The sequence below is a fragment of the Fopius arisanus genome, unplaced genomic scaffold (assembly GCF_000806365.1).
Source record: "Fopius arisanus strain USDA-PBARC FA_bdor unplaced genomic scaffold, ASM80636v1 scaffold00002, whole genome shotgun sequence".
Classification (NCBI taxonomy): domain Eukaryota; kingdom Metazoa; phylum Arthropoda; class Insecta; order Hymenoptera; family Braconidae; genus Fopius; species Fopius arisanus.
Window position 1 is genome coordinate 2,281,210 of NW_011887741.1, and position 24,229 is coordinate 2,305,438.

Consider the following 24,229-nt stretch of genomic DNA (forward strand, 5'->3'; position numbering starts at 1 on the left):
GGTCACTACGAAATTAGTTGAAATTACAAAAAAAAAAAAATGGATAATGTGACACCCAATGAGGTAACAGCTGGCGTTGGCATAGGTATCAGCACATTGTAATTAACCGTAGCTTTGGCATGCCACCCCCATGTTCGGTGCCATCCTGCTACTGAGCTAGCGCATATGATTCTGATCCTGACCCCTTCGTGACAACGACCCCCATGGCACACGTCCAGGTGGATCCGTACGTTAGAAATTGTCCGATTCACTCAATTCAGCTGCCTAATTTCGTGGATTCCACCCCAAACGCGTGCCACCGATTTTGCGGGTGCTAGAAAATTCAATTTTTTTTTTTATTTTGAAAAATGGGGACTGATGGAACATAAGTCCGGAACACTGGACTAGAATTCTAATTGCGTCATTAACTTGTCATTTTAGGGTACCAACATTTTTGAGTCGTGCTCAGGAATCATTATGGGACTCATGGGACTCATGGGACTTATGGGAATTAGGGGAGACTATCTGAGGATATCCTCTTTAATATCAGAATTTGGAATTTCTTTTGTTTGTATTAAGGAAACGGGATTATCAGATTTTCAGATTTATTTGACAATTAAATTGCCTGAGACAGTTTTTCAAAATTTCCAGGAAAATTGACGGTAATTGGACGTTTTTTGGGGGTAATTTTTTTTATTTAACATTTCCGTTGGGTAAATATATGAAGGGATTTTTACGATTGGAGAAAAAAATGTCCGCGTTATTATTAGAATTCAGTTTTAATTGAAAATGAAAGTTTTTTTTAAATAAGAAATTTCTCAATCTATTTCATATTAATAAATAAATAATAATAAAATTAATATCACTTTCAGGGATATTTAATTGTGATACCATAAGTGAAGTTTTAGAATTTGAATGTTTGAGGAATTGTTTAATTAATGGGGAATTGAATAGATGTTAAAAATTTAATTATCCAAATAATTATATAAAAAATTTAAAAAAAAATAATAAAAAATGGGTTTTAAGATGAAATCGAGTAGAAGATGAAATTCAAAAGACCTCACTAACTTTCCATTCGCAGGTCACGAGATTTACCGACTGAGATCTCTGGACCTTGACCTTTCATAGTTCAAACTTTTCCCTCAGACTTTTTCTCCTCGGCTGCACCCGACGGATAATTCCATTATAATTAATCCATCCCCTATTCTCCCTTCACAATTTCCAATCAATACAGCAAAAGATCGATTGCTTAAAAAATTCCAATAAAATTTCCAAGTGATTTTCGAAGGATTTTTCGAAATTCAAAAAACCAGTTCAGTTTCCCTTGAATATCTCCAAATTCAGGGCCGATATCGAAATTTTCATAATAATCTTTTTTGCAGATCTAATCGAGAGCTGGAAAAACGGTTATATTGAAAATTTTGGTAATTCCCTTAGATCTTGAGATAATTCCGAGCCAATGGGTTCTATCCGAAATTACTCGCAATCCATTCGGCAAATCGATTAATTCATGAATTCCTCTGACGTCAGAAAATTAATAATAAATCACCATGTGTCACCTGACCTTCTAAAATTGTCAATAACAATCCAATCGATGAATCAACGACGAAAAAAAAAATGACGGGTAAAAAAAAATGCGTAATTTCAATGAAATCTTGCAATATTTTATTAAATCGATTAAGCCTTAAACATAATTGACTAGAATTGATATAATCCTAGAGTCAGATTTCCATCGTACTCACATTAACCCAATAAAAAAGGAACAAGGTTTATGCGGACTTTCATAATCCATTATTGATATAGAATCAATCAGTTAATTAGTCTTTGGAGGCGCTGCATCGTTGACTTCAATGAATAATCAACCGTTTCAGGCTTCCGATGAGAATATCGTGAGACGAGGATCCAAAGTGCAACGAATAATGCAATCAATAATTGTTCAACATTCGAATAAGCCATTTAATAATGATTCTGCCCCCCACGAGAGGTATAAACATCGCGTAAAGATCAGAATTTGACAAATCGATGATAAAAGTCTCACGATAGTCCATCCAAACCTCCACTAATCACTCGAAAAGTTATTTACAAAAAGCTAAAGACAAGAATACATAACGTATAAAATGAATACATCTAGTCTGATACATGATTGAATGGGAAGAAAAATAAATATACAGTTTGTTTCATCAATAATAATCAATAATAAATAGCCGAAAATCGTTAATCACTGCGATGATATGGGATGAAAGATCCCAATGGCATCAATGACTTTCGCCTCGATCAATAACGTATCTGTCCTATTGCATTTATCAATTCTGGGGCTTCGGGTCCTGTGACGTCATATCTGATGCTGAGACTAAAGATCTTTTATTGTTGACATCACACAATTTCCTCGATCTCCAGTAATCTGTAACAAATAAAAATGGAAAACGTGAGTTAAATCATTCGAGTGGTGCTCTCGTGTTCAAATGAGGTGGTACACCTTTTTGGCGGTATAGAGTACATGAATTCGTCGTGAAATTCCGGGAATTCTGAGTCGAAATGATTTTTCTAGTTGAGATAATGAGGTTTAAATGGTTTAGTCCAGGGCGGGAAGACTTCTAGTTTCATTTGAATCAATAATAAAAAGATAATTCCAATCCAAATCATGAAAATGAGAGTCCTTTTCATATGGAGAGCTACATCTAATCATGTAATCTGAGAGTAATCAGATTGAATTGAGGTACAGGACCTCCAACATTACATGACAGATTTGAGAAGGAGCACCGATGCAAGGACACAGATGGTTCACCCCCACATGAGAGTGCCCCTCCAGAAAATACGAGATTTCCACAACAAAGGCGGGGTACTACAAAAACCTCTTGGAGGGGACACTCGTTTGCCCAGGGCACCCTTCTTTGGTCAGGTAGCACCTGAGCACTCCCTCTTTCCATTCCCCATTTTCGTTCTTTGTAGGATTCATTTTTTTTTTCTCTTCCCCTAGTCTTCTCACCTCCGATCCTTCGAGACATAAGAAGTGCCACGTGACAGGTGAGATTAAAACTCTGTGTTAAAACCCTGTGATAGATGTTCAAACGGAAAAATTTTGTCTATTCTTTAAAAATTAAAGCTGAAGAAAAAGAAAGAAAAGTCGCAATAAAAAATCCGACATTCTCCAATATTTTTTAAGAATTCTATCAAAGAGAAGATTCACTATTTCAGATTTAACTTTGAATTAAAAAGGGTGTCATCACCACCAGAAGACATTTCAGGAGTGAAATGATAAAGGGAGACGAGTTGACTCATCCCTCATTTCAGTTTTCCCGCGATATTTGGAAATCTAACGAAGATAACCGAATTTTCGTAATAACATTTATTGCAGGGTTCAATTAGATCCACAAAAAAGGTGATAATAAAAATTCTGCTATCTCCTCTAGATTCTGAGATATTTAACCTATTCTGAAAGAACTTGTCAATCGTCAGAATTGATTGATTGCTGTCTACCTCTTCGCGACTGAATCATACAAAGAATTGTTTTGAAAAATAATTCCCTTCTCCAACATCCAACCAATCCACCAAAATACCGAGATCCTGACGGTTTACCTGAACGATTGCGTAGAAAAAAAAAAACTGCCAAACCTGGTGTACACCTTGCTCCATTCTCTTTGTAGTTTTCCCCCAGTCCTCTAACTCCAGTACTCCAACTGCCTCCTGAGAGCTCCAGAATAAAGACCCGAGATCTCCACAACTTCTGGCATCTGAATTTTAACGATTCAACTCCAATTTAATAATCCAGAAATCAAGGCATACATCAGACGCATTTTCCTAGCATCATCTGTCGAAGATAATGGTAACGACCAAACGATAAAGAAATCATCACGAGAAACCACCGAACAAAGTATCATTGTGTCACCCATAAAGATCAGTTGAATTTCAATAGGATCCACCCCGGAAAAATCACGCAAACGGCATTTCCATCATAACTCTCCCCTTCTCAAAGTTCAAGGAATAAACTGGCTTTTCTCGGAGGTTCCCTTTATTATTATTTTCTTTTTTGTCGATTCCCCTCAGGATCTTCTCACGAAACATTCTACCAGAGACTTTATGCGTTTTACGACAGCCAGGGCATTCAGGAGCGAATGCAACTGCGTCGAAGGTATTTCAGACGAAAGATGAGGAGAACGATGAGAAAATGGTGAGCAGAAGAAAGGACTTCTTCCGCGATGATTTCGACGCGGTCGACGACCGCTTGTGAAGGATCAGTGGAAAAAAAAAAAATACTGACTCGTCTGTTGCTATGTGTTCACTACAATGAGGACAGAAATTGTTGGTGTAAAACCCGGAACGGAATACCGTAATTTAGCGCCCACCATTATGCGCTCTCCTGATTGTCATGAGAGTTCAATTGAGTCCTCGAAACTGGTTTTAAGTCTTCGTTAGAATTGCTACCAACAGTCGCCTCGCGAATTCGCTGAGATTTTTCGTAAAGAACTTGAATTTGTGACCGTTGAATGGATAACGGCGGTCGTGTCATGCCCACGTTGAAGTCTTTTAAAGAATGATCGTTTGGATTGTATCGGCGACTTGGATCATGTTGAGATTGTGGGGTGACCCCCCATTCGTTTTACCTAGATGTCTCTCTGCTTGAAAATAATGGAACAGGTGGTGGCACGACCTTACCGAGGACTCCTTCGCAATGCTGACGGTATCGCGTGTTCAACCGATTTAATCGTGGGAAAAAGCAGACTTCAGGGACTTACGATGGTGCTAAACAGGTGTCGCGAAAGGGCCCGCATTCGCTTTACTCTCGGTCCCACTCTGGTGAACACGCGGTTTCTTCCGGTCTAGGAGAATCTTCCGAGATTTTTGATTACGCGGGAGCTTTAGGAAATCGCGAAATCCAAAATTTCGAGTGACGATTTATTCGTTTAGTCAAATATCATGGGACGATCATTACCGATTTCGTGGGATTTCAAATGATTTTATTTGAATTGATATGATTTAATTGAGAGTGACAGAGTGATTTCACCAATGGTCAGCCCCACGATCTCGACATCCCGAAATCCAAAATCTCAACAGATTTTTGAAGGAATTTATCTCCGGAGGAAGTGATTCGTCAGATAAATCATCGGATAAGATTATCCTTATCAGGTCTATTTTCACATTATCTGAACCTGCGCCGTCACAATCCGGGATTTTAGCTGTGAGAAATCAGGACTGGAGAGAAATAATCAACAGCGATCGGCATCTCAATTCTCAGCCGTTATGCGCCCCGTTTCCTGTCTCGAAGAGTCTCAAGATTGTTGGATAACACTTGAGAAATATAATAAAGAATTTAAGGTTACTTTAGTGCTTTGTGTGCCACTTCGCGGCCATTTTGTCAAGAACAGTCAGACCACTTGGGTAAATAGGGCCCTCTCTTGTTTACTCCCGGTTATTCCCGATAAGGGCGAGATGTTATCGGTAATGAGGGTTGGAATTCTCACGGCTCTCAAAAGTAAACACTTTTTTTTTTGTGACCTCTTGGGAGAGAATGGTCACGCGATTTGTTCGCCGATCGCCGATCGCCGATTTTTTTTTTTTTTTAACGCTTTCGGGGGGACTTTTGGTCCAGGAACATTGGGCATTTGAGTTTCGAGGGGAATTCGGTGAGTCAGAGAGGTCCTTCGTAATGGAGTACATGAGTCAGGAGTGACTGAACAGTGATTCACTCATTCGAGTCTAGACTCGTTTAGGCATCCGCTCGACGAATTCTTCACCTTTTTCCATCGAATATACGTCATTCCATCGGGTATTCGATTTTTAGAGGCCGTCGATATGGGCCTCATCATTAAAATGTGATGAACTTAGTGTTATTTATTGTCAAACACCGGAATTTATTCGGAATTGTGAGAAAATATGTTTTCTCTGAATATCGCACGATCGGATTTCATGTTCACGAATAAAATTAACTACTACTAGAAATTTTTTATTCAAGTGACCAAAAAATAAAATTTTATAAAAAAATCCTTGATCAAACACGTGTCAGTATTATGATATAATTTCCTAAAAAACTGAATATTATAAAAAAGTAATGAAATCGCACACACGAAAAAAAAGAAAAGAAATTCTAATTAAAAATAAAAAATCCCCAAATTACAAAAAAAAAAAATCTCTAAAATTCATTAAATAAAAAAAAATCTCTTGCAAACGATTTCAATGATTAAAAATTCTTTACTCCAGGAAAAATATCCCACTTTATACAACCGATCGCAAGCGAGTCAATTCCCATAGTTTATTTAGGACCCATTGCAAATATAGAAAAATGCATTTCGCGTAGAAGATACGAGAATTTCTTCAGCACCTGAAACCGAGAGGACCTCGAAAACCCGATGGAAAAAAAAAAAGAAAAGCATTCGGAAATTGATATTTCGTTGACTGGAGTAGAATAGCAAAGGCTGCATTGTGGCGTAAAACTAGAAGCCAGTGGAGATGGAGGAGGCTGGTGGAATAATAAAAAGGGGTCGTGTTTTAAAAGCGGTGTGAGAGAGAAAATACGAAGAGAGGTGAATAAAAATGCCGGAACGGGTTCCGGCCACGCGCCCAAAGTCCTTTCTTTATCCCTTGGGTATACGGTAATTCCCCAGTGTTGTGCCGACGGGCGTTTGCCGTTGTCGATCTAGTTTTCCCGCCAAAACTACTACGACGCCAAGTGTGCGTCCCACGATTATTTCGCCATCCACGTTCACTATTTCTCACCTACTTTTACCTATTGCTTTCGATACCGAGCCAATTCATCCATCATTCGCTTCAAAAGCAATACTCATTTTATGTTCAATAAACAATCGCGATAATTGTTATAAACAATAATTAGCAGCGAAGGGGAAAGTCGACTCGCTCATTTCTCGCGTTTTCGAGGAATATCTCGGAATTCAATTGAGATATCAAAAATTAGGTTATTACCTTTTTTGTAGCTTTCATTCTGCTCCAGGAAAAAGATTCTAATATATTTTTCTCTATTCCTCTCAGATATCGAGATATCCCCGGAAATTCAACCATTTCCAGAATTAGCTGACTGCTCGAGTTTTCCAGGAATATCTCCGGATTTAATGTAGATACCGAAAATATGTTGAAGGCTTTTTTGTAGCTTTGATTCTGTTTTACGAAAAAGATTCCAATATAAATTTCGGTATGTGGCTTAGATTCCGAGATATCTCGTGAAAACTTGGGCGTTTGCTGAGTCGACTCGTTTTTAGTACCTCTTCGTTACTAGGTTATTGAAAAAAAAAACGGAAAATTTTATAAATTGGGACTCACCGTGAATGCTAGTTTGTTTGTTGTAAGGAATACTCCTACTTTTCCTCGGCGATTTTCCCTCGCACTTGATAATCTGGAAATTTTCCTTGTCCTCTTCATGTGGATCAACACCCCATCGACTCATGAACCTGCTCCTCTCCATGTCCAGTGCTTCCTGGAGTAATTCCACGGTTTCTTTAGGATTTGGAGGCCCAAAGAGACACCGAGGCACACGCGATTGCATCCTCGTGGGTAAAATATTACCCAAATGAACTTCTCGGCGGATCGACGCTGCCAGCATTTTACACCGTTTCGGCGTAATTTTGATGGATTTCACAAAACTTTTCAAAACGAAAAATGAAAAAATGAAAACCCCGCCTTAGCTTCACCTTAATTCCAACTGATTCTGATCGATTGATTTCAATTTAGTCGATTCACTTCAATATTTTTCACTGGATTTGCCGGTTTTTTTTTTTTTTTTTCGATGGCTTGAGTTTGGATATTTCTTGGTGGTAATTATGTAATTGAAAATTGTTCTTGATATTTTTCTGATGCTCACGGTGAGAAGGTCCGACTGTTTCTGGTGTTTCTGAGCTCTGGCGGTTGTACCTCGAGCACTTGGAGACCACGAGGTTCAATCCCCACCCGAGTGCTGGATAACTTTTGAATTCTATTGGTGCGCGTTGGTGGTGCGCGTGGAAATTGGCGGGATGTTCCAAGGCTTTGGGTATTGCTAACCGGCCAACGGATTATGTTAAGCGATTTTAAAGTCTCCAGGTATATACTAGGTATGTGTGAGTCCCTGGGTCATCGGCGATGGGGAAAGGGAGACGGCGAATGGAGATGGAGGAATTTTTTTTTTTTTTTTCGGTCTTTTTTTCCTTTCAGAGAGGAAGATAATAAATGGAGTAGGAGAGGCACCATGACTTCTCGCGTTAGGGAAACGCGAATTTTTTTCGAGATTTTTTGCTATTAATCTATTTGCCATTTTGTCTTTTCATTTTCTCGGAAATAAATTCAAGTTCTTGCTTTTTTTTTTAATGATTGATCCGTGACATTTTTTTGTAACAATTATTCATTTTTGGAAGAATAAATATGAGCTTTTTGATTTTTTTTTAAATTTGGTTTCTTGGGAGAAGAAAAAATTTAGGCGTGTGGAAAGATGATGATTTTTCGTGATTCCCAATTAATTATTTAATATTTATTGTTTATTTATAATATATTAAAACAGTTCAAACATCATTATAAATAAATAATTGGGATTATAAATGAAATCTTTTTTCGCAGTCTCGAAAATTCGATTTTCTCGATAAAAAAAAATAATTCAATTTTCCATAAATAATTTTCTTGCTACAGAAGACGAAAATTATTTTTTTCTTTGTGCATTTTCTCGTGGATTTTCCCTATGACGATAATTTCGTTTGAAACAGCTTGACATGTCTCCAATAGAATTTTGAGCACTTGGTGCTCTTTCTTCTCTGGTGCATCGTCGTTTCAATGTCGGTTGCAAAAGAGTATTGGGGAGGGGGGGTGGAGGGATGTGGAAATCGAGGAAAAAAGAAACTGACGACACAAAGAAGGTGGAGAAGGGAAAAAAAGCGGGAAGATTTCTCAACACACGTGTCTTGGAGGGGAAAGGAGAGTCCTCTGAGGCGGTTATAAATCCACTGTTGAGACTGGGTTAAAGGTTCGGTCAAACCGAGGGTTCAATTTTTTTTTTACCCCACAATTGAATGTACACGTGGATTCAATTCTCTTTATGGGACACGGAAAATTTTTGCTTTTATCGTCTCTGAGTGGCAGTTTATGAATTTTCATTTATGGCTATTTAAGGTTTTGCTGACATTTATGAAATTTTATTAAAAAATTAGGGAAAATAGAGGCATGACTAGAAAAATTTTTGGAATGGATGGAGTGCTGGTATAAAAAGGAAAAAGAAAATTCATCGTGAAGAGAAATTAAAAAAATGTCGAGAAATCAAAAAATCGCGAAAATTGTTAAACAAATTTTGACCGGGGGTGGAGATGGATTCTCGATGTTGACATTTTCACGTTCGAGGATCGACTTATACCTTCGAGATTACTTCTATCAGTTATCCTTCTGCTACGATAAATACAAGACACTAATCCCGGCTTGGGAATTTCCCGGAGATAATTACTGTTTAATGAGTGGATAATCCCCAGAAAATTTCTCGGAATTTCAGTGTCGAAATTTCAAATCCATATTTTTCTCTTTTTCCATTATCGATTAATCTCGAATGGTATCGATTCTAACAATTAATCGATTATTACTCGATTATTCATCGATTTACGATAAAAATGTGTTCCATGAATTCAAAACTGAAAAATTCGATTTATTCTAATATCTCTTATCAAATCCACTGAAAAAAAAATTGACGTGAAAATAAAAATCAAAATGAGTATGACATTTTTTTGAAATTCAGATAAATTTTATAAAATTCCACTAGAAAAGTCGATTGCGATTTTTTTCAGGTTCATCAGGGGGGTATAATCGAACCGAGATAAATCCTCCGGGGGTAATCACGATTGCTGTAATGAAACTCGTTACGCCCTCTGGTTACGGTGCACAATGTGGAGTCGAACACCTGTCCCCTTGCCCGCATGATTTTCAATTCCAAAGATATTTTTTTTTCTCCAACGGTCAAAACTACCCTCATTCAACCTTGACACCGTGATACACCCCTGTACCACCCCCTGCCCCTATCCAGAGCCCGAGATACAGGCAATTTAATTTTAAACTGTATCAATCTCAAAATTGTATTGAATAATCCATACATTATCTCACATTATCTCAGACAGAAAAATCCACGAGAAATCGCGGGAAAATTTCATAATTTTTAGTTAATAAAATAGAAAAAAAATATCAGGGATTCGATGGATCGCATGTGGTGTCTCTATTTAACAATCACTTGTCAGTACTTTAAACTTCTGGTGCACCACAAAATTAGGATGTATGTGAGACAAAATTCCCCTGTCTGTTTTGCGCATCAGACTGTAACTGGCGAAATTAACACGGAAACTGGACATCCGCTTCTCCCTAAATGACACCCTCTTCTCAGTTACCGGTCATTTTATCATTCGGTATTCAATCAATTAATTCCTATTATTGAGTCCGATTAATAGCCATTTGAATTCCGCCGAGGTGCGCATGCGTGCGTCGATAATTATCCTCCATACTCATCTACCCATCGACTGATTTTTTATAAAAAATTTTCAATTGACAATTCACTTTAATTTCTAGGTATCACAATCTAGAATTATTAAAATCATAAAAATTGTCATTTGGATAGAGAAAATTCTCGGAAAAAATGACGAAAGGGGGGTGATTAAAAAATTTAAGGGGTGGTACTACAATTTTTCTTGGAAAACTCAGATAAAATTTTCCGAATGCTCTAAAAAAAAATCCTGAACTACTGGATTTAATTTGATTAGATTGAGGGATTCCCAGGTATTTGTCACAAAAATCGATATCGATCTTTCTCTTTTCTTTTTCGCCATTGCGATCTACAGAGAATTTTCCCTGAGAATATAAAAAACCCGTGGCTGTATCGGAGTACGTGAGAACCGAGTCATTGCGTGGAATAAAACGTCATGATTAACGTAATTTTTTTTTTGTTTACGCTGGGGGGGGTGAGGAGGGGAGAAAATTCCCTCTTTCCGACTGATCGTATCGCTGGTGAGGAGTATGTTTATTTGATTTTAATGGGTTTTGTTTGTGTGGAGATGTTCATTTGCGTTGCGCACTCCGAGTGAATGTTGATTAATTACACGGCGGAGGGATTTTTATTGAAGAGAAAATTATTTTCTGGATAGTTACACTTCTTTCAACTGTTGGAAAACAAATCGACAATGAAATAATATGCTATGGGAAAAACACTTATCCCAATTACACAATTACTGAATGGAATGTCTGAAATTACTGCAACTAAATTCTGACTAAATGATTAATTGCACTTGCGTCAAACAAATTAGTTCGATAATTTCATCTGATGGTTGGAAATTTCCGCTGAAAATTTCCCGGGGAAATAATTTCTTTTAAAAAAATTTCCAAAATCAAATCCATCACAAAATTTTTTTTTTAATCATTCCAGGGATTAATCATTTGATTAATAATTTAAAAAATCAATTATTATATAGAAAATGTAATAATTATTAATCGTTGAATGATTTGTTATGAAAAATAAATATTTTCATTACATATGCTTATTTGTTTATTGTTGTTTATGGGGTATTGTCGATTTTTTTCGGGGAAATTTTAATCTGGAAAATTGAATTGGGAAAATTTGCGAACGGGTTAAAAAAAAATGGTGTGGACCATTTTCCCGGGGTTTTTCCACTTCACTCGGTGATTTAAATACAGAAGATGATGAATAGAGCTGGACAGGAGTCATTAAGTCGACGTCAGTGGATGGATTCCTCGTTCGGCAAGTGCAGGAGAAAATCCGGGATAATTATGGGCAATGGGTAGATTCCTTACCATTTCACTGCCCCAGAGGCAACTCGTTAAAATGTAAAATGTTATGTTCGTCGAGAAATCCCCGGGGAATCCTTACTATTTAAATGCAATACCACTAACAATTGTCATTTCTCATTTTCAACTGGAGGCATTTTTGGTTTTTGCTGCGGGGGGCAATTTGACGCTGAGAATGCAAAAATTGTAATTATATACTCTATTGTTTTTTTACCGAAACCGAAGACACTGGTCAAATTTCTTGAGGAGAAAATCGGTCAATAAATAATATCTGTACCACCAAATAATTACAGTACATAATAAAAACATTGAGTTCAGTAAATAAAATTCATTTATTTTTCAATTCAATTCAAAATAAATTACGAATATAAATATTTATTTACATATGTTTAATAATAATTTATCTGAGAAACGGATTGCAGTGGATGTGGCAAAATAATTATTAAATATTTAATAATTAAATATTTATATTCGTAATTTATTTTTCAATTCAATTCAAAATAAATTACGAATATAAATATTTATTTACATATGTTTAATAATAATTTATCTGAGAAACGGATTGCAGTGGATGTGGTAAAATAATTTACAACGAAAATTTATAAATATATTTTAACGAGATAAAGTTGATATCAAAGATTACGATCATGATAAAAAGTGAAAAAAAAATTCTGCAGGAATGCGAATGTGAATTTTGTTGGGAGAAATAATTTTTATTGGTAACTCCTTTAAAATGGCGAATGTGCGGATCAGAAATATCTAAACATGAAAAGAACATTGTCATTAGCGATTGTTTGAAGTTGGTTTTTAAGGACGAAACCGGATGTGCCTACAGCGATGCTGAAATTGACCGTTGGCAAACGAGATTCTATACCTACACCCGGAGGAAGTCGATGCACTTCAGAGTGAATCCTACCAACATTGAACCCACCCATTTCCTGGCGTGACGGATAAATGCACATTTTTTTAAAACTATAATACGTAAATGTGCACTCAGCGTGCGCTTCAGTGATTGCTCGGGCTTTTTACCATTTCGCCATTTTTTTTTCACTGGTTAACAAAATTCCGGAAGTGGCGTTTATCCTAGTAGTGATCATTGTCGCTTGCGGGTTTGTCAGGAGATATTGACCGATTCAAAAAGCCGACACTTAATACTCCCGACACGTTCTTCCGGAGATGGATGCGATATATTTCAAAATTTTTTCATCCGCGTGTATGAACATCTGGGAATTCATGTACCACCAGAAAGAATTCATTCAAGAATGTTTAAAGATTTTCTCTTATCAAACGAATTAAATATTGCATAATAATAAATAAAAATAAAATATATTGAATAGCAATTTTATAGACTTCTTCAAGTGCTGCACTTTTCCCACTACTCGGTGAATATCTCGAAATTGAAGAAAGATAGCAATATTTTCATATAAACATTTTTCGGAGAAAAAGATGAGGGCTACAAAAAAGGTATTCATGAAAAAATCGCTGTCTGCCTTCAATTCTGAGATATTTACTGAAAACTGGGATTTATAAAAATTTCTGTTATTGGTGCAGGGGAAAAAATTATTTTTATGAATTCAGGATTTCGTTGAGAGTTGAGACGAGAATTATATGTGATTTTATTGGATTTTGTTAAAATAATTATTGCGATATTGCGATAACATTCGGAGGAAAGGGATTCCGATAGGATCCGCACGATTGAAACAGAATCGACAGCTGGTGCACACTGAAGGGTTCAATACATTCATGTTGGAGTAACTGTTTTGGAGATCGTAGGAGGGACCATCCGAGAGGAAAAGAAATCGAAAATATTGAAACTCTACCCTTTTGGGTGGCAACACCTGGCTGTCTGCTACAAATCCTCCATTAGATCCCGATATCAGCCACAACCAGTCGAATACTTTAAAAAAAATTCAGGAAAGAAACCTTTCGTCAAGAAATTTTCTCCTTATATTCTACAATTCCGCCCCAATTCGTCGACAAAAAATGGAATTCGGTGAACAACTCGAGGGAATGTCTAAATAGACTTTAAATAATCATGTGAGAAACCTGAAAAAAATTTATTTGATAAACAAAATCCGAATTACATAATCAATACGTCGAGTTCAGTCTATAAAATTAATTGAACATTTTTTAATTGAAAAAAAAATATATATATACATGTATATGATTTTTTTATATGCATATCGTGATGAAAAAAATTTTCGTAAGACTGAGTTTAGTTAAAAAAAAATTGAAATGTTGATAATAAAATAACGATTGGAAACAATTTGTTTTTAGTCAGTAAATTTGTTGATAGACCTTGAGGTCTGGGGTTCAATGTTAACTATAAAAACGGTGTATTGAATTTATTACCTCGTTTTACCACTTCACTAGAGAATTGTTATATCCAAACGCAGGTTTCCGAAAATGGTGATTCCGTATTTGCTGTGGTCAGCAAATAATTGTCCCTCGGTTGCCAAGCCAAGTTGCCAAGTGCATTGCTACCTTTACTATCCAGTACTACCTTTTTTGGATTCAGGCATTCAGGACTCAGGCTTCCATTATTCCTGATGGTCTTCACTCCGTTCAATTGCTGACGAAAAAAAAAAAAATAACCAATGACTCGGGGGTATCCAGAATATCACAAAGAACACTTCAATTGCACTACAAATATTACCTCGAGCCATTTTGCATTCTTTACGAAGACGTTACTTCAGTATTGGAAAATTACACTTGTAATTTCAAATAAAAAACTTGCAATTTTCCACAACAATTTTTTTTACGAGTCAATCAATTTCTTAAATAATTCTATTTATTTTCTGAAGTAAGAAATGAGAAATTGATTGGATTAATTTAATTCATTTTTTGTTTCAGATTATTTTCTTATATTTCTAGATAAATTCCGGTACGTGGAATGTTTTGTCATTTTTCTTGAATTTTTTGCTTGAATATCAATGATGAATTTTTGGTGACAACCTACACCTGGGGATCACTGACTCCTCAGGGTGACGAGAAGTGCAAAATAAATAGGATTCAGGGGGCGGATGATAGAGACATCTTCATATTCTGGAGTTCATGGAGAATTCTGAGATGTTTGCTCATCTGCCATCGGTTCCCTCCAAAATTGCTGACGTGTTTTCATTCTTATTTTTGTGAATGCGAGGGAGAATGAAACCCTTTTCGGTTTGTAGTGATGCCCAGGTGATCGCGTGGTGATAGTCCACTCTCCATTTTTCTTCGTCGAGCATCGGATTCGCTGAAGGGTTCTTGTTCAGGGAAGGGTTGCAATATTTTTGGAAAGGTGAAGAGATTCGACAGATGCTCCAGGAAGATTTATCGTTTTCCGCGACGTAGGAAAATTACAAATGGTGTATTTAAATAAAATTTATAGCATTTGTGGAATTTTTCAAATAAAATAATAATTTTGCAAGCAATTTTACTCGGAGTAATTAAACCTTTCTCTTCTCACTCTAATTAATCATTACTAATTACTCATTTTTATTGTAATGATCATCGTGAGAACCTTTTCAATTTTTTTATCAATTCGATAAAGTAGAATATTTCCCGGAAAAAAAAAATTGTAATCGGAATATTTTTTTCAAATTTTCCAAAAATTTCTGGAGAACTTTTCAGTAAATTTTCTTTTTCAAAAAAAAAATTGGGAAACGAAACAATTGTATTCTTGGGAAATGTTTTGAAAAAGTTTTCAAAAATTTGTTTCGGAAATTTTTTTTCATAATTTTCTGAAAAGTTTTCCAGAAATTTTTGAAAAATTTGGAAAAAATATTCCGATCACAATTTTTTTTAAACCCGGATTACTATAAATGGAATATTAATTATCCACCAATAATTAATTCAACAAAAATGATAAATCCTCGATGAACGATAGGAGAAAAAAAAATCATGCAATTTAATTTAATCGTTGGTAATTAAATTCGAAGGAACATTGAAAAAGTAACAATTGATTCCAGAATTCCTGGATAAACCCAGAAATTAATCTGAAAAAAAAAATAATTCCACCCTTTCTCCAATATATAAAACCGCTCCCGCGTTACTTGACGTCTTTATCTGAGAATTTTCAAGGCGGACCGCGAAAAAAACCCATAAATTCGGCAAAGTTCCCCTGGCCTTTTGAAAACAAAACCCAAAACCCAAAGTACTGACAGACCCAGCGGTTACCGAGTTCCCTCGGTCCCAAGGTTCAACAATGTTTTTACGACGAAATAAGCTTGTCCAATTACCCCATAACAGCTCCAGGCGATTTGAATACTTAAATGCTCAAAAAATTCCGCCCCAGTCCTCCATAAAAGAGCAGCTCAGAGCAGAGTTACTTTTATACCCCAACACTGAGAGAAAATATTACTTTTGACAAAGAACATTTGCCTGAGACAAAAAATATTCCCCTGTTGATTTTTTTTCAATTAGTTTCTCTACAACACTGAGAGAAAAGTCTTCGGACATAATTATTCATGAGATTTCACGATTTTTTTAATTCTTGAGATCTTGTCCGGAGAAAAAAACAACATTTGAAATATTCTCTTGTTTATTTAAAAAAATGTTGAAATCTATTCATGAATTATCTCGTTTTCAGACTGAGAGACAAAAATCTTGAAAATGTAATGAATTATTGCGAGACGTAACGGTTTTTTTAATTGCGAGGAATAAAAATATAAAATAAAGTATAAAAGTAAATTTATGGGAGATCGGCCTTTTTTATTTAGCGAATCGTCTAGATAGAAATCAAATTCTCAGGGTTAGAGTGTTTTTCAAATTCTCGAAAACTTCCTGATAATTCCAAGAAACGATTCCTCGATTCTATGAATTTTTCCCGGGACAAAAAAAATCCTTTCAGTAAAAGGAGATCCCTATTCCCAGAGATTTCTTCACGACCCGAGAAATAAATCATTTTTTAATTAAAACATTTCAAAATCAACTTCGATTTAATTAATTAATTGAAAGATTCAAGCGATTGTAATTTATTGTAATTTAAAATATTATTTATATTATATAATATATTTATTGTAATTTAAAAATTACAGAACGCCGAAGAAAAATTACGTGAGAATTCCGTAAAATTTCCCCCGACAACATTTCGGTCTGAAATTACGGAAAAGACGTGGAATTTTCATTGAACATCGATTACGGAATAATTAAGAAAATTTACGTGGCGATATCGTAATTCTTCACTGAAAATTCATACAAAAAATGACCGAAATTTCTGAGAAGATTTCGAAATAATTCCGCAAACTTTACCGACACGTAATTTTTATTGAATATTTCTCTGTGCATGAATTACTACTTGAACAAAGCCCTTGACAAGATTTGGAGTCATTCCTTGGTGTTTATCTGAACTGAGGGTGAGCCCAGACAAATTCTAGATAGAAAAAATTTAAAGACCGTTGGGTGAGTTTGCCAGGCCTTTAAAGATCCTTTTTTCAGCACCAGCTGTTCACCTCCCATTCTCGGTCGATCCAGTTGCTATCTCCACCGGCTATCGTCGGAATACAAGAGCAATCCGGTGGATAGAGCGAGATAATAAGATTTTCAGGGGCCAGAGGGAATTCCATTTTGCTGGTGAATGTGTGGAACAGTGGAACACCTCACGAGAGCAGCTGGATTGTGAAGGATCTAGTAAAATACACGGTCACGCCTTGCAATCCATCCTCATCCCAAAATACTCTAGTGCTATCGAGTTCGTGGGGGTGTGGGGAAATACGATATATCGATTATTCGTTTCGCTTTTGCCCCGGCAATTGCCAGATGTGGGGTAATTAAATTTTATGTGATGAGAATTGCTGAATCATTTTCTGGTAATCGAGGTTTACCCTCTATCGATTTTTTTTCAGGGGAGGGTCATTGAAATTAAAAATATTGAACCTGTCAATTAAATAAAACGTATTATACATTTTTTTTATTTTTAAACTTTCATTCTTTCATTTTTATTTATTATTTTATTGATTCTAGTCTATCTGAATTATTTTTCAACAGAACAGAATTTTTGTTTATTTCAAAATTTCTGGGATTTACCATTTTATTTTTTTTTTTACGATTGATGAAAAAATATCTTCACTCTGGGTGCAGAAATTTAACAACAATAATCATAATGTTTATTAAATATATTTTTTATTGGTATTTTATTTCTTTCACGTAGATAATTTTTTTTTCTTCTAAAGAATTAATCATTTCTTGAATTATAACAGAAGATCGCATAAATAAGATAAATAAATAATCGAAGAGTGTTAAATAAATTATTTCGGTTGATTGGAATGAACAAAACTCGGAAATCAAGAAAATCGAGAAGAACATCTGTAAAACCGTCCGATTTTGAGGGAAACGAGAGATTCTTTCGGTAGATCATAAAATCGTCTGCAAGGCAGAGACGGAGATTTATTCTGAATTGTTCGACCTCCAAGACATCTGGAAAGTCAACGAGAAATTTATCCCTTGACAATGTCGATTATTTTGTGAATGCTTTTCAATCCACGTTTCAAGAAAAATCTCGGAGTATTTTTTTTATAGATCGTAAAATACAGGACAATGGAAGCCTTCGGGTTTTATTACGGTAAACTAGACCCGCTGGTCTGTGAAATGTCTCATAAGTCAGGATATTTTTCTTTCTCGAAAAATCATTACAATCATTGCAATAGAGTAGTACGTGGTAAAATTAACAATTCCACTCCATTATTATCTATTCTGATAATAATAATAGATAAAATTATAAAATTGATTGTCATCATCATTTTTATATTATTATAAAATAATGTACTGTTTTAATATCATTTTTTTTGAGGATTCAATGATTTATCCACAAAAATCTAGAGCCGTTACGAAATATGGAGAATGGCATAAACTTTTGTCTCGCAAAATAAATTGTCGAGTGGCATTTGGAGGATGTCTTCCGGGATACACAGCCAGATGCCGGTAATTAGAGATCAGTATGCGAAGAGCATGTACACTGGGTCCCTTCCGCTCTTCTGCACACTTGGCAACCCCCGCAGGATCTCGAGTTTCTCCCTGGCGTATTGAAAAAGGAAGTCGATCCTATCCCTCGGAAATTCAGTCGCGAGTCACCATCCTTTAAATACCTGCGACCCAGTTGAAGATTTTAAATCACTTGGCACGATCTAAACTAAAAAATATCTAGTGGAAATCCATCACCCATCGTCGATGGATTTTTTCAGGAATATCTCAGGATTCAATCGAGATACCAAAATCCTCCACAGAACCTTTTTTGTGGAGTGAAATGAGATCTAGATAAATGATTTAGACGAAAATTTCAATATTTCATTTGCATTTGAAGATATTCCCCGAAACATTATCTGAGGGTTGAATCACCTGTTGCTCTTTGAGTTCCTGAATTCAAAACCAATGATTCCCGCCGGTTTTCTTGACCTCTGGGGAAATTCTCTGGGGTTTTGATTTTTCTAGTCATTTTTCTCGCGGTGGATTGAATTCGCGCGGGAATTCGAGGCTGCAACGACCGTTGGTCTTCTGGAAAGTGGCAGGTGCTAGCCAGCCAGACTTCATTAAACGCAATCCCATCTGCGTCCTCGTGTTTCCAAGACGCTGGCCCAGGGTTGGCATTCCTCCGAAGGAAGAGAAGGACGTCGGAGAGACGGTGGTGCACAATGAGAGAAACAATTACCGATAAACCGAACATTAAGCGGTTTCCACGAGACATACATATATATACACATGTGCATATGTTTCAGCCATAAATATTAAATCTTCCAGATATTTTATCAACAATTATTTCGAGAATTATATATTTTTTATATGAAATTTACTCAATATTCTATATAAAAAAATTATATAAATCCAAATTTATGTGTAGAATATATACAAGATATGTATATGTCCAGATTTATATAGCTATTATATAGGTGGGTCAATTTTATGTATTTAAATAATACAATAAAATATGTAATTATCAGAATAAATATTTTTCATGTGGAAAAAAAATTCTCTCGGTGTGAGAAAAAAATGAATCGACGAGATTTCACGGTAATAAAAATCGGCAAGACAATATTTTCATGTATCAAATAATTTTCTTTGTCGACAGTAGTATTTTCTTACCAGAGAAAAATCGGGTGTGTACACTGTTGATAACAGCTATTGAACGTATCATAAAACTCATTGTCAGTGATTCGGCCTAAAGTTTGAACAGGATCGACCAATTTTACGATCTTGTCAAAAAAACCCACACTGAGAGACTCTCTGGCTCTCTCCGTAAGCAGCGAGGAGTTGAAAAAAAGTTGGAGGAACATTTTTTATTTTTTTCTCTACGTGTTCCCGGGCTCTTTGTGCGCTGAGAAATGGAAGAATTCTGAGCGCGTGTGTGCGGTTCCTTTGAGGTGCCGACAGTAGTCGGGACACGGAGATCTGCGGATGCTGGAAAACAGGGAACAAGGGATATCCCCCTATCGTCGTCAATGAATTCTTGGAACTAGGTTGTCGCGTGGCGAAACTTCGGAACGCGTGCCCTTTTTTTATGACCATAAAATTGCGCGGAGGAAAGTATTCGTATGTGAGTACCGCAAGAGCGTCGATAATTGTCAGATATTTCCCGATAGGTTTGTTGCAAATAAACGAGGGAGTCAAGGTTTTAAAGTTAAAAAATCCTGCAAGGAACACGCGGGTGGGGAACAAAAATTTTTCATTTGTCCTATTTTTATTTAAACAATGAATAAAATATTGTGGAGTATTTATTATTTTTCCACTTCTAAAATAAATTCAGGTAGGATCACCTCTTCCTTCTTAGTCCGTCTTCCATTTTTTTTTAGTCCTCAAGATGTGCCTTTTTTTTATCTATTATTTTAATTCCCCTTCGCTGTACTTTAAGTAAACTTATTTTATTAAAAAAAAAATTTCATATCGACAGTTTCTATATCGACTGCTTCCATTTTGTTTTCATGGTTCCACCTTCCATTTTGTTTTCATGGCTCCACCTTCCATTTTGATTTGCACGTTTTTTTTACGTTTTGTTACTGGTCTTTTATTTTTTGTTGATGAAGCCAGTTTTATTAACCCACGTGGGTTTCAGTGTTTTTTTTTTTTTTTGCGGATTATTCCACGGGGAAGCTTCCGGCTGCTCTCAGCCCTCAGTTCGGATTCTATATAGAATTAATGAGGTTGAGGGTGTACTGAAAAAATTTCACGCAGTTTAAGACCTGCTGTGATGGTTGACAATAGCCAGCGCACACTTGCTCACCCTCGTCTTTACAAATTTTGTCCACCTTTCCCATGGGCCTCTAGGACCCATCGGCCAGACAAGTTTTGTTTACACCCTTGGAAGGAGTCAGTTGAATCCCGGAGGGAGAGGGACACAGGAAAAATACGAGATGTGGCTTTTAAAATTTAAAGGGATCGGGGGTTGCGGACAGGCTCATGGGGATCAACAGCTGACGAGTGCCTTCCAGAGAAAAAAGGACCTCCAGGTAGAGAATGGAAAATTTTACTGAGGTAGACGTGTGGGGCAGTTCGTCTGATGGGGGTGGGAAAAATATTCCCAAGGAGGTGACGTTGATTGAGGGACTGAAAAGGTCCGGAGATTTTCCCGCCAATTTTTGTTCTTCACTTTTTTTTTTTCATTTACTAGAATATGGCGCATGCTTGGCGCACGTATCGTGATTAATGAATGCTAGAACAGTATTTTATACTCATTCTAAATTTATGATGAATGAATAATTGAAGAATCATTTGAATTTTCGATTTTTCAAGAAATTAAAAAAAATTGAAAATGAGGGAATCTGAAATTTTTATTAATAATAGAAAATTAATTATAAAAATGATTAAATACAAAATGTATATTAATACTTGATAGATACTATTTGTTAATTTTCAATTTAATTGAGGAAATTGAAAATGAACAATGTTATTGAATATTCCAAATAATTTTATAACTGAATGTTCAATAAATTCTGGCGTCTTGTAGGTTTTATTACACTTGGCAAACTCTTGTGGCTAGACTCAAATGCAAAAGCAGGTAGTCTCCATCCTTTAAATACCCCAGGGTGGGGAATCATGTAGTTCTGACCCAGGGCGTAATTCGATGTCATAAAGAGCCCCTGGTCATGGGGGATGGACAGCGGGAAAAACAGGTCGTAGGGGTTGGGTTAATTTTCTTGCAAATTCGACTTACCTGTCTGGTCTTGCCCTCGTCAGTGTCATCCTTCCCGGGGTCCCTAGGAGCTCCACCTCCACCTCCACCTCCTGCCGTGAAGTACCTGAAGATCCCGGAAAATTACCAGGAATGTTTTATTTACGAGGGACCGCCTTTATTTACGAGAAGAAATCAATATCGAGTTCACCAATTCGAATTCCAAAACTATTCTAAAAGTCATTTTGGAAATTTTCCAGATATTTTTCAACTATTTAAAAAATTGCAATACCAGCGTTTTTTCCAAATTCTTACGTGAAGTTCAATGACTAATTATGAATTTATTATTTATTTATTTGCATTGCCATTTTTTTGCATAGTGAAATTGGAGGAATATTTCATTTTAATCTTTGAGAATTGAGATAAAAAATTTTGAACCGTGCAGTTTGAAACTGAGGGATTGTTTCAGAATATAATGCATCCGTTCTCTCTCAAAAGAATACTTGTGTGATTATCACCTTCTGAAATATGCATACACCAAAGAGCACTTATTTGTTCCGGAGTAAAGAACGAAGTAATACTCTTCATGGCGTGGTACAGAAGCCCACCTGCCATAATGTGTATTTAGCGTACGAATTTACAATTTTTTCGGCACCTGCCAAGAATTCTCTTGAGAAAACGGTTTTATCTCGGAAGTATCCGATCGCGGGTGTGAAATTGACTAATCAAACTTTTTAGAATTTTCACGTCTGGGAAATTTAATTTATAATCAATGAAAAAATCCGTTTGCCACTCAGACATGCTAACAGTTGCTTTGTTATTTCGCTCGAACGTACAACAAATGTCGTCGGTTCATAGATTCTAATCCAGTCCAGAGATTCTAATGCATTACCCACCTGTTCTGCATTTCCATTAATGACTCGTCGAATTAATTAACGGAAAATACGAGTCTCATATGTTCTCAAATAAATTACATTTCCCGGCTTTTTATTGCTCCACATTTTACTCTGGAGTACCCAAACATGTGGGCGTATTCTATTACAAAACTTCCGGTGGTATTTCATATTAAATAACGGTCTTTGGAGAAATCCTAATATTGCGTAATTTGTGGATATGCCCGCCGTAAATCCTGGGAATTGGGGTCCCGTTGCCATACGGCAAACGTCGTGGTAACTGAGTTATTAAATTTGAATTATTTTTCTTTCTAGCAAAGAACATTTTCACACGTTTAAGAATTTGCCTTGAAATCACTTTTGATAGCCGTACAGTAATTTAAAAGCGACCAAACAAGTATGAGGGAAATTTTCCGAAATGTCATACGATATTCAGTACACTGTCACTAACTTCTTGTAGCCAATCTTGTTTTATTTAAAATATATCTTCGGTGGTATAGTGGTGAGCATTTCCGCCTGTCACGCGGACGACCGGGGTTCGATTCCCCGCCGGAGAGAATTTTTTTTTTTTTTTACAAACAATTTTGCCATCATAAAAATGAAAAAATAAGTAAGGAGAGCTTGGATTAGAGGCATTATAAAATATTCATTTTGGATCCGTTAGTCTACGACTATTTATAGATTTAAATCCGACGCACCAGCAAGAATTGATCTTAAAAAATTTACGAAATGTACGCAATCCTCTGCCAAGCGAAAAATTCGTGGCGGGGGACAAGTATTATTTTGACGTTGAAATTTCGAATATAAAATTTTTTGTTTCGGAATGCATGGAACTGACTTCTTATACTTGATTGTGTTCATTCTAAAATATATCTTCGGTGGTATAGTGGTGAGCATTTCCGCCTGTCACGCGGACGACCGGGGTTCGATTCCCCGCCGGAGAGAATTTTTTTTTTTTTTTTACACATCCATATCAACAATTAATGTCACTGCCAGAAAAAATATTCGATATATTTTTTTTTTTCGTTACAAATAATCAACAATACACATTTTCTCAGTTCCTCCGGTAGGAATCATGAAATTCGCAGCGCAACTTGAATGAAAAGTGATTGATGATGAACTGCCCAGGAAGTATATTATTTTCCCCTAGCATGTTGCTTTTTTTAAACAACCTTATTCCCTAAAACATAAAAAGTTTCAATCGCGCGACTCGATGAAGCCTGAAATTGCCGGGGGTGCGCTAATTGCTGTGAGAAACTCTAAGCTGCAATGCGAAAGCATTGCACTGTTCGCACAATTCCCACAATCAAAAACCCGCCAGGAATTTTTTCGAACAGGAAGCACCAATCGATACAGCATACCGGGATTAGATGTGTAATACCCCCTCATCATTAATTAACAAGAATCAGTAACATCTGCCTACACCGCGTTATCCAGGTGCTAAACGAGGGGTGTGGCAGTTACCCCATCGTTAACTCATGTTCCCCACTGATAAAGCATCTACTTGTAACCAGCATCTCAATAAATCCCCCAATTGTGG

General features: G+C 36.2%; 1 protein-coding gene and 2 non-coding genes across 4 annotated transcripts; 2 read left to right on the forward strand and 1 right to left on the reverse strand.

The window, feature by feature from the left end:
• Positions 1-1,622: 1,622 nt before the first annotated feature.
• LOC105267253 (uncharacterized) lies at positions 1,623-7,934 on the reverse strand. Of its 2 annotated transcripts, XM_011305962.1 has the most exons (3): positions 7,249-7,934; positions 3,592-3,710; positions 1,623-2,380 (listed from the first exon to the last, which is right to left on the reverse strand). In XM_011305962.1, exons 1-3 carry the CDS (start codon positions 7,526-7,528, stop codon positions 2,330-2,332), a joined length of 450 nt encoding a protein of 149 aa, XP_011304264.1. In that variant the 5' UTR covers positions 7,529-7,934; the 3' UTR covers positions 1,623-2,329. The 2 variants fall into 2 exon arrangements, with proteins under 2 accessions (XP_011304264.1, XP_011304274.1); XM_011305972.1 differs by lacking the exon at positions 3,592-3,710 and having other exon boundaries at positions 7,249-7,921.
• Positions 7,935-23,174: 15,240 nt separating this feature from the next.
• TRNAD-GUC (transfer RNA aspartic acid (anticodon GUC)) lies at positions 23,175-23,246 on the forward strand. Its single transcript has one exon. It is a non-coding gene; the product is annotated as a tRNA-Asp (tRNA).
• Positions 23,247-23,561: 315 nt separating this feature from the next.
• On the forward strand, positions 23,562-23,633 carry TRNAD-GUC (transfer RNA aspartic acid (anticodon GUC)). The gene has a single exon. It is a non-coding gene; the product is annotated as a tRNA-Asp (tRNA).
• The last annotated feature ends 596 nt before the right edge of the window (positions 23,634-24,229 follow it).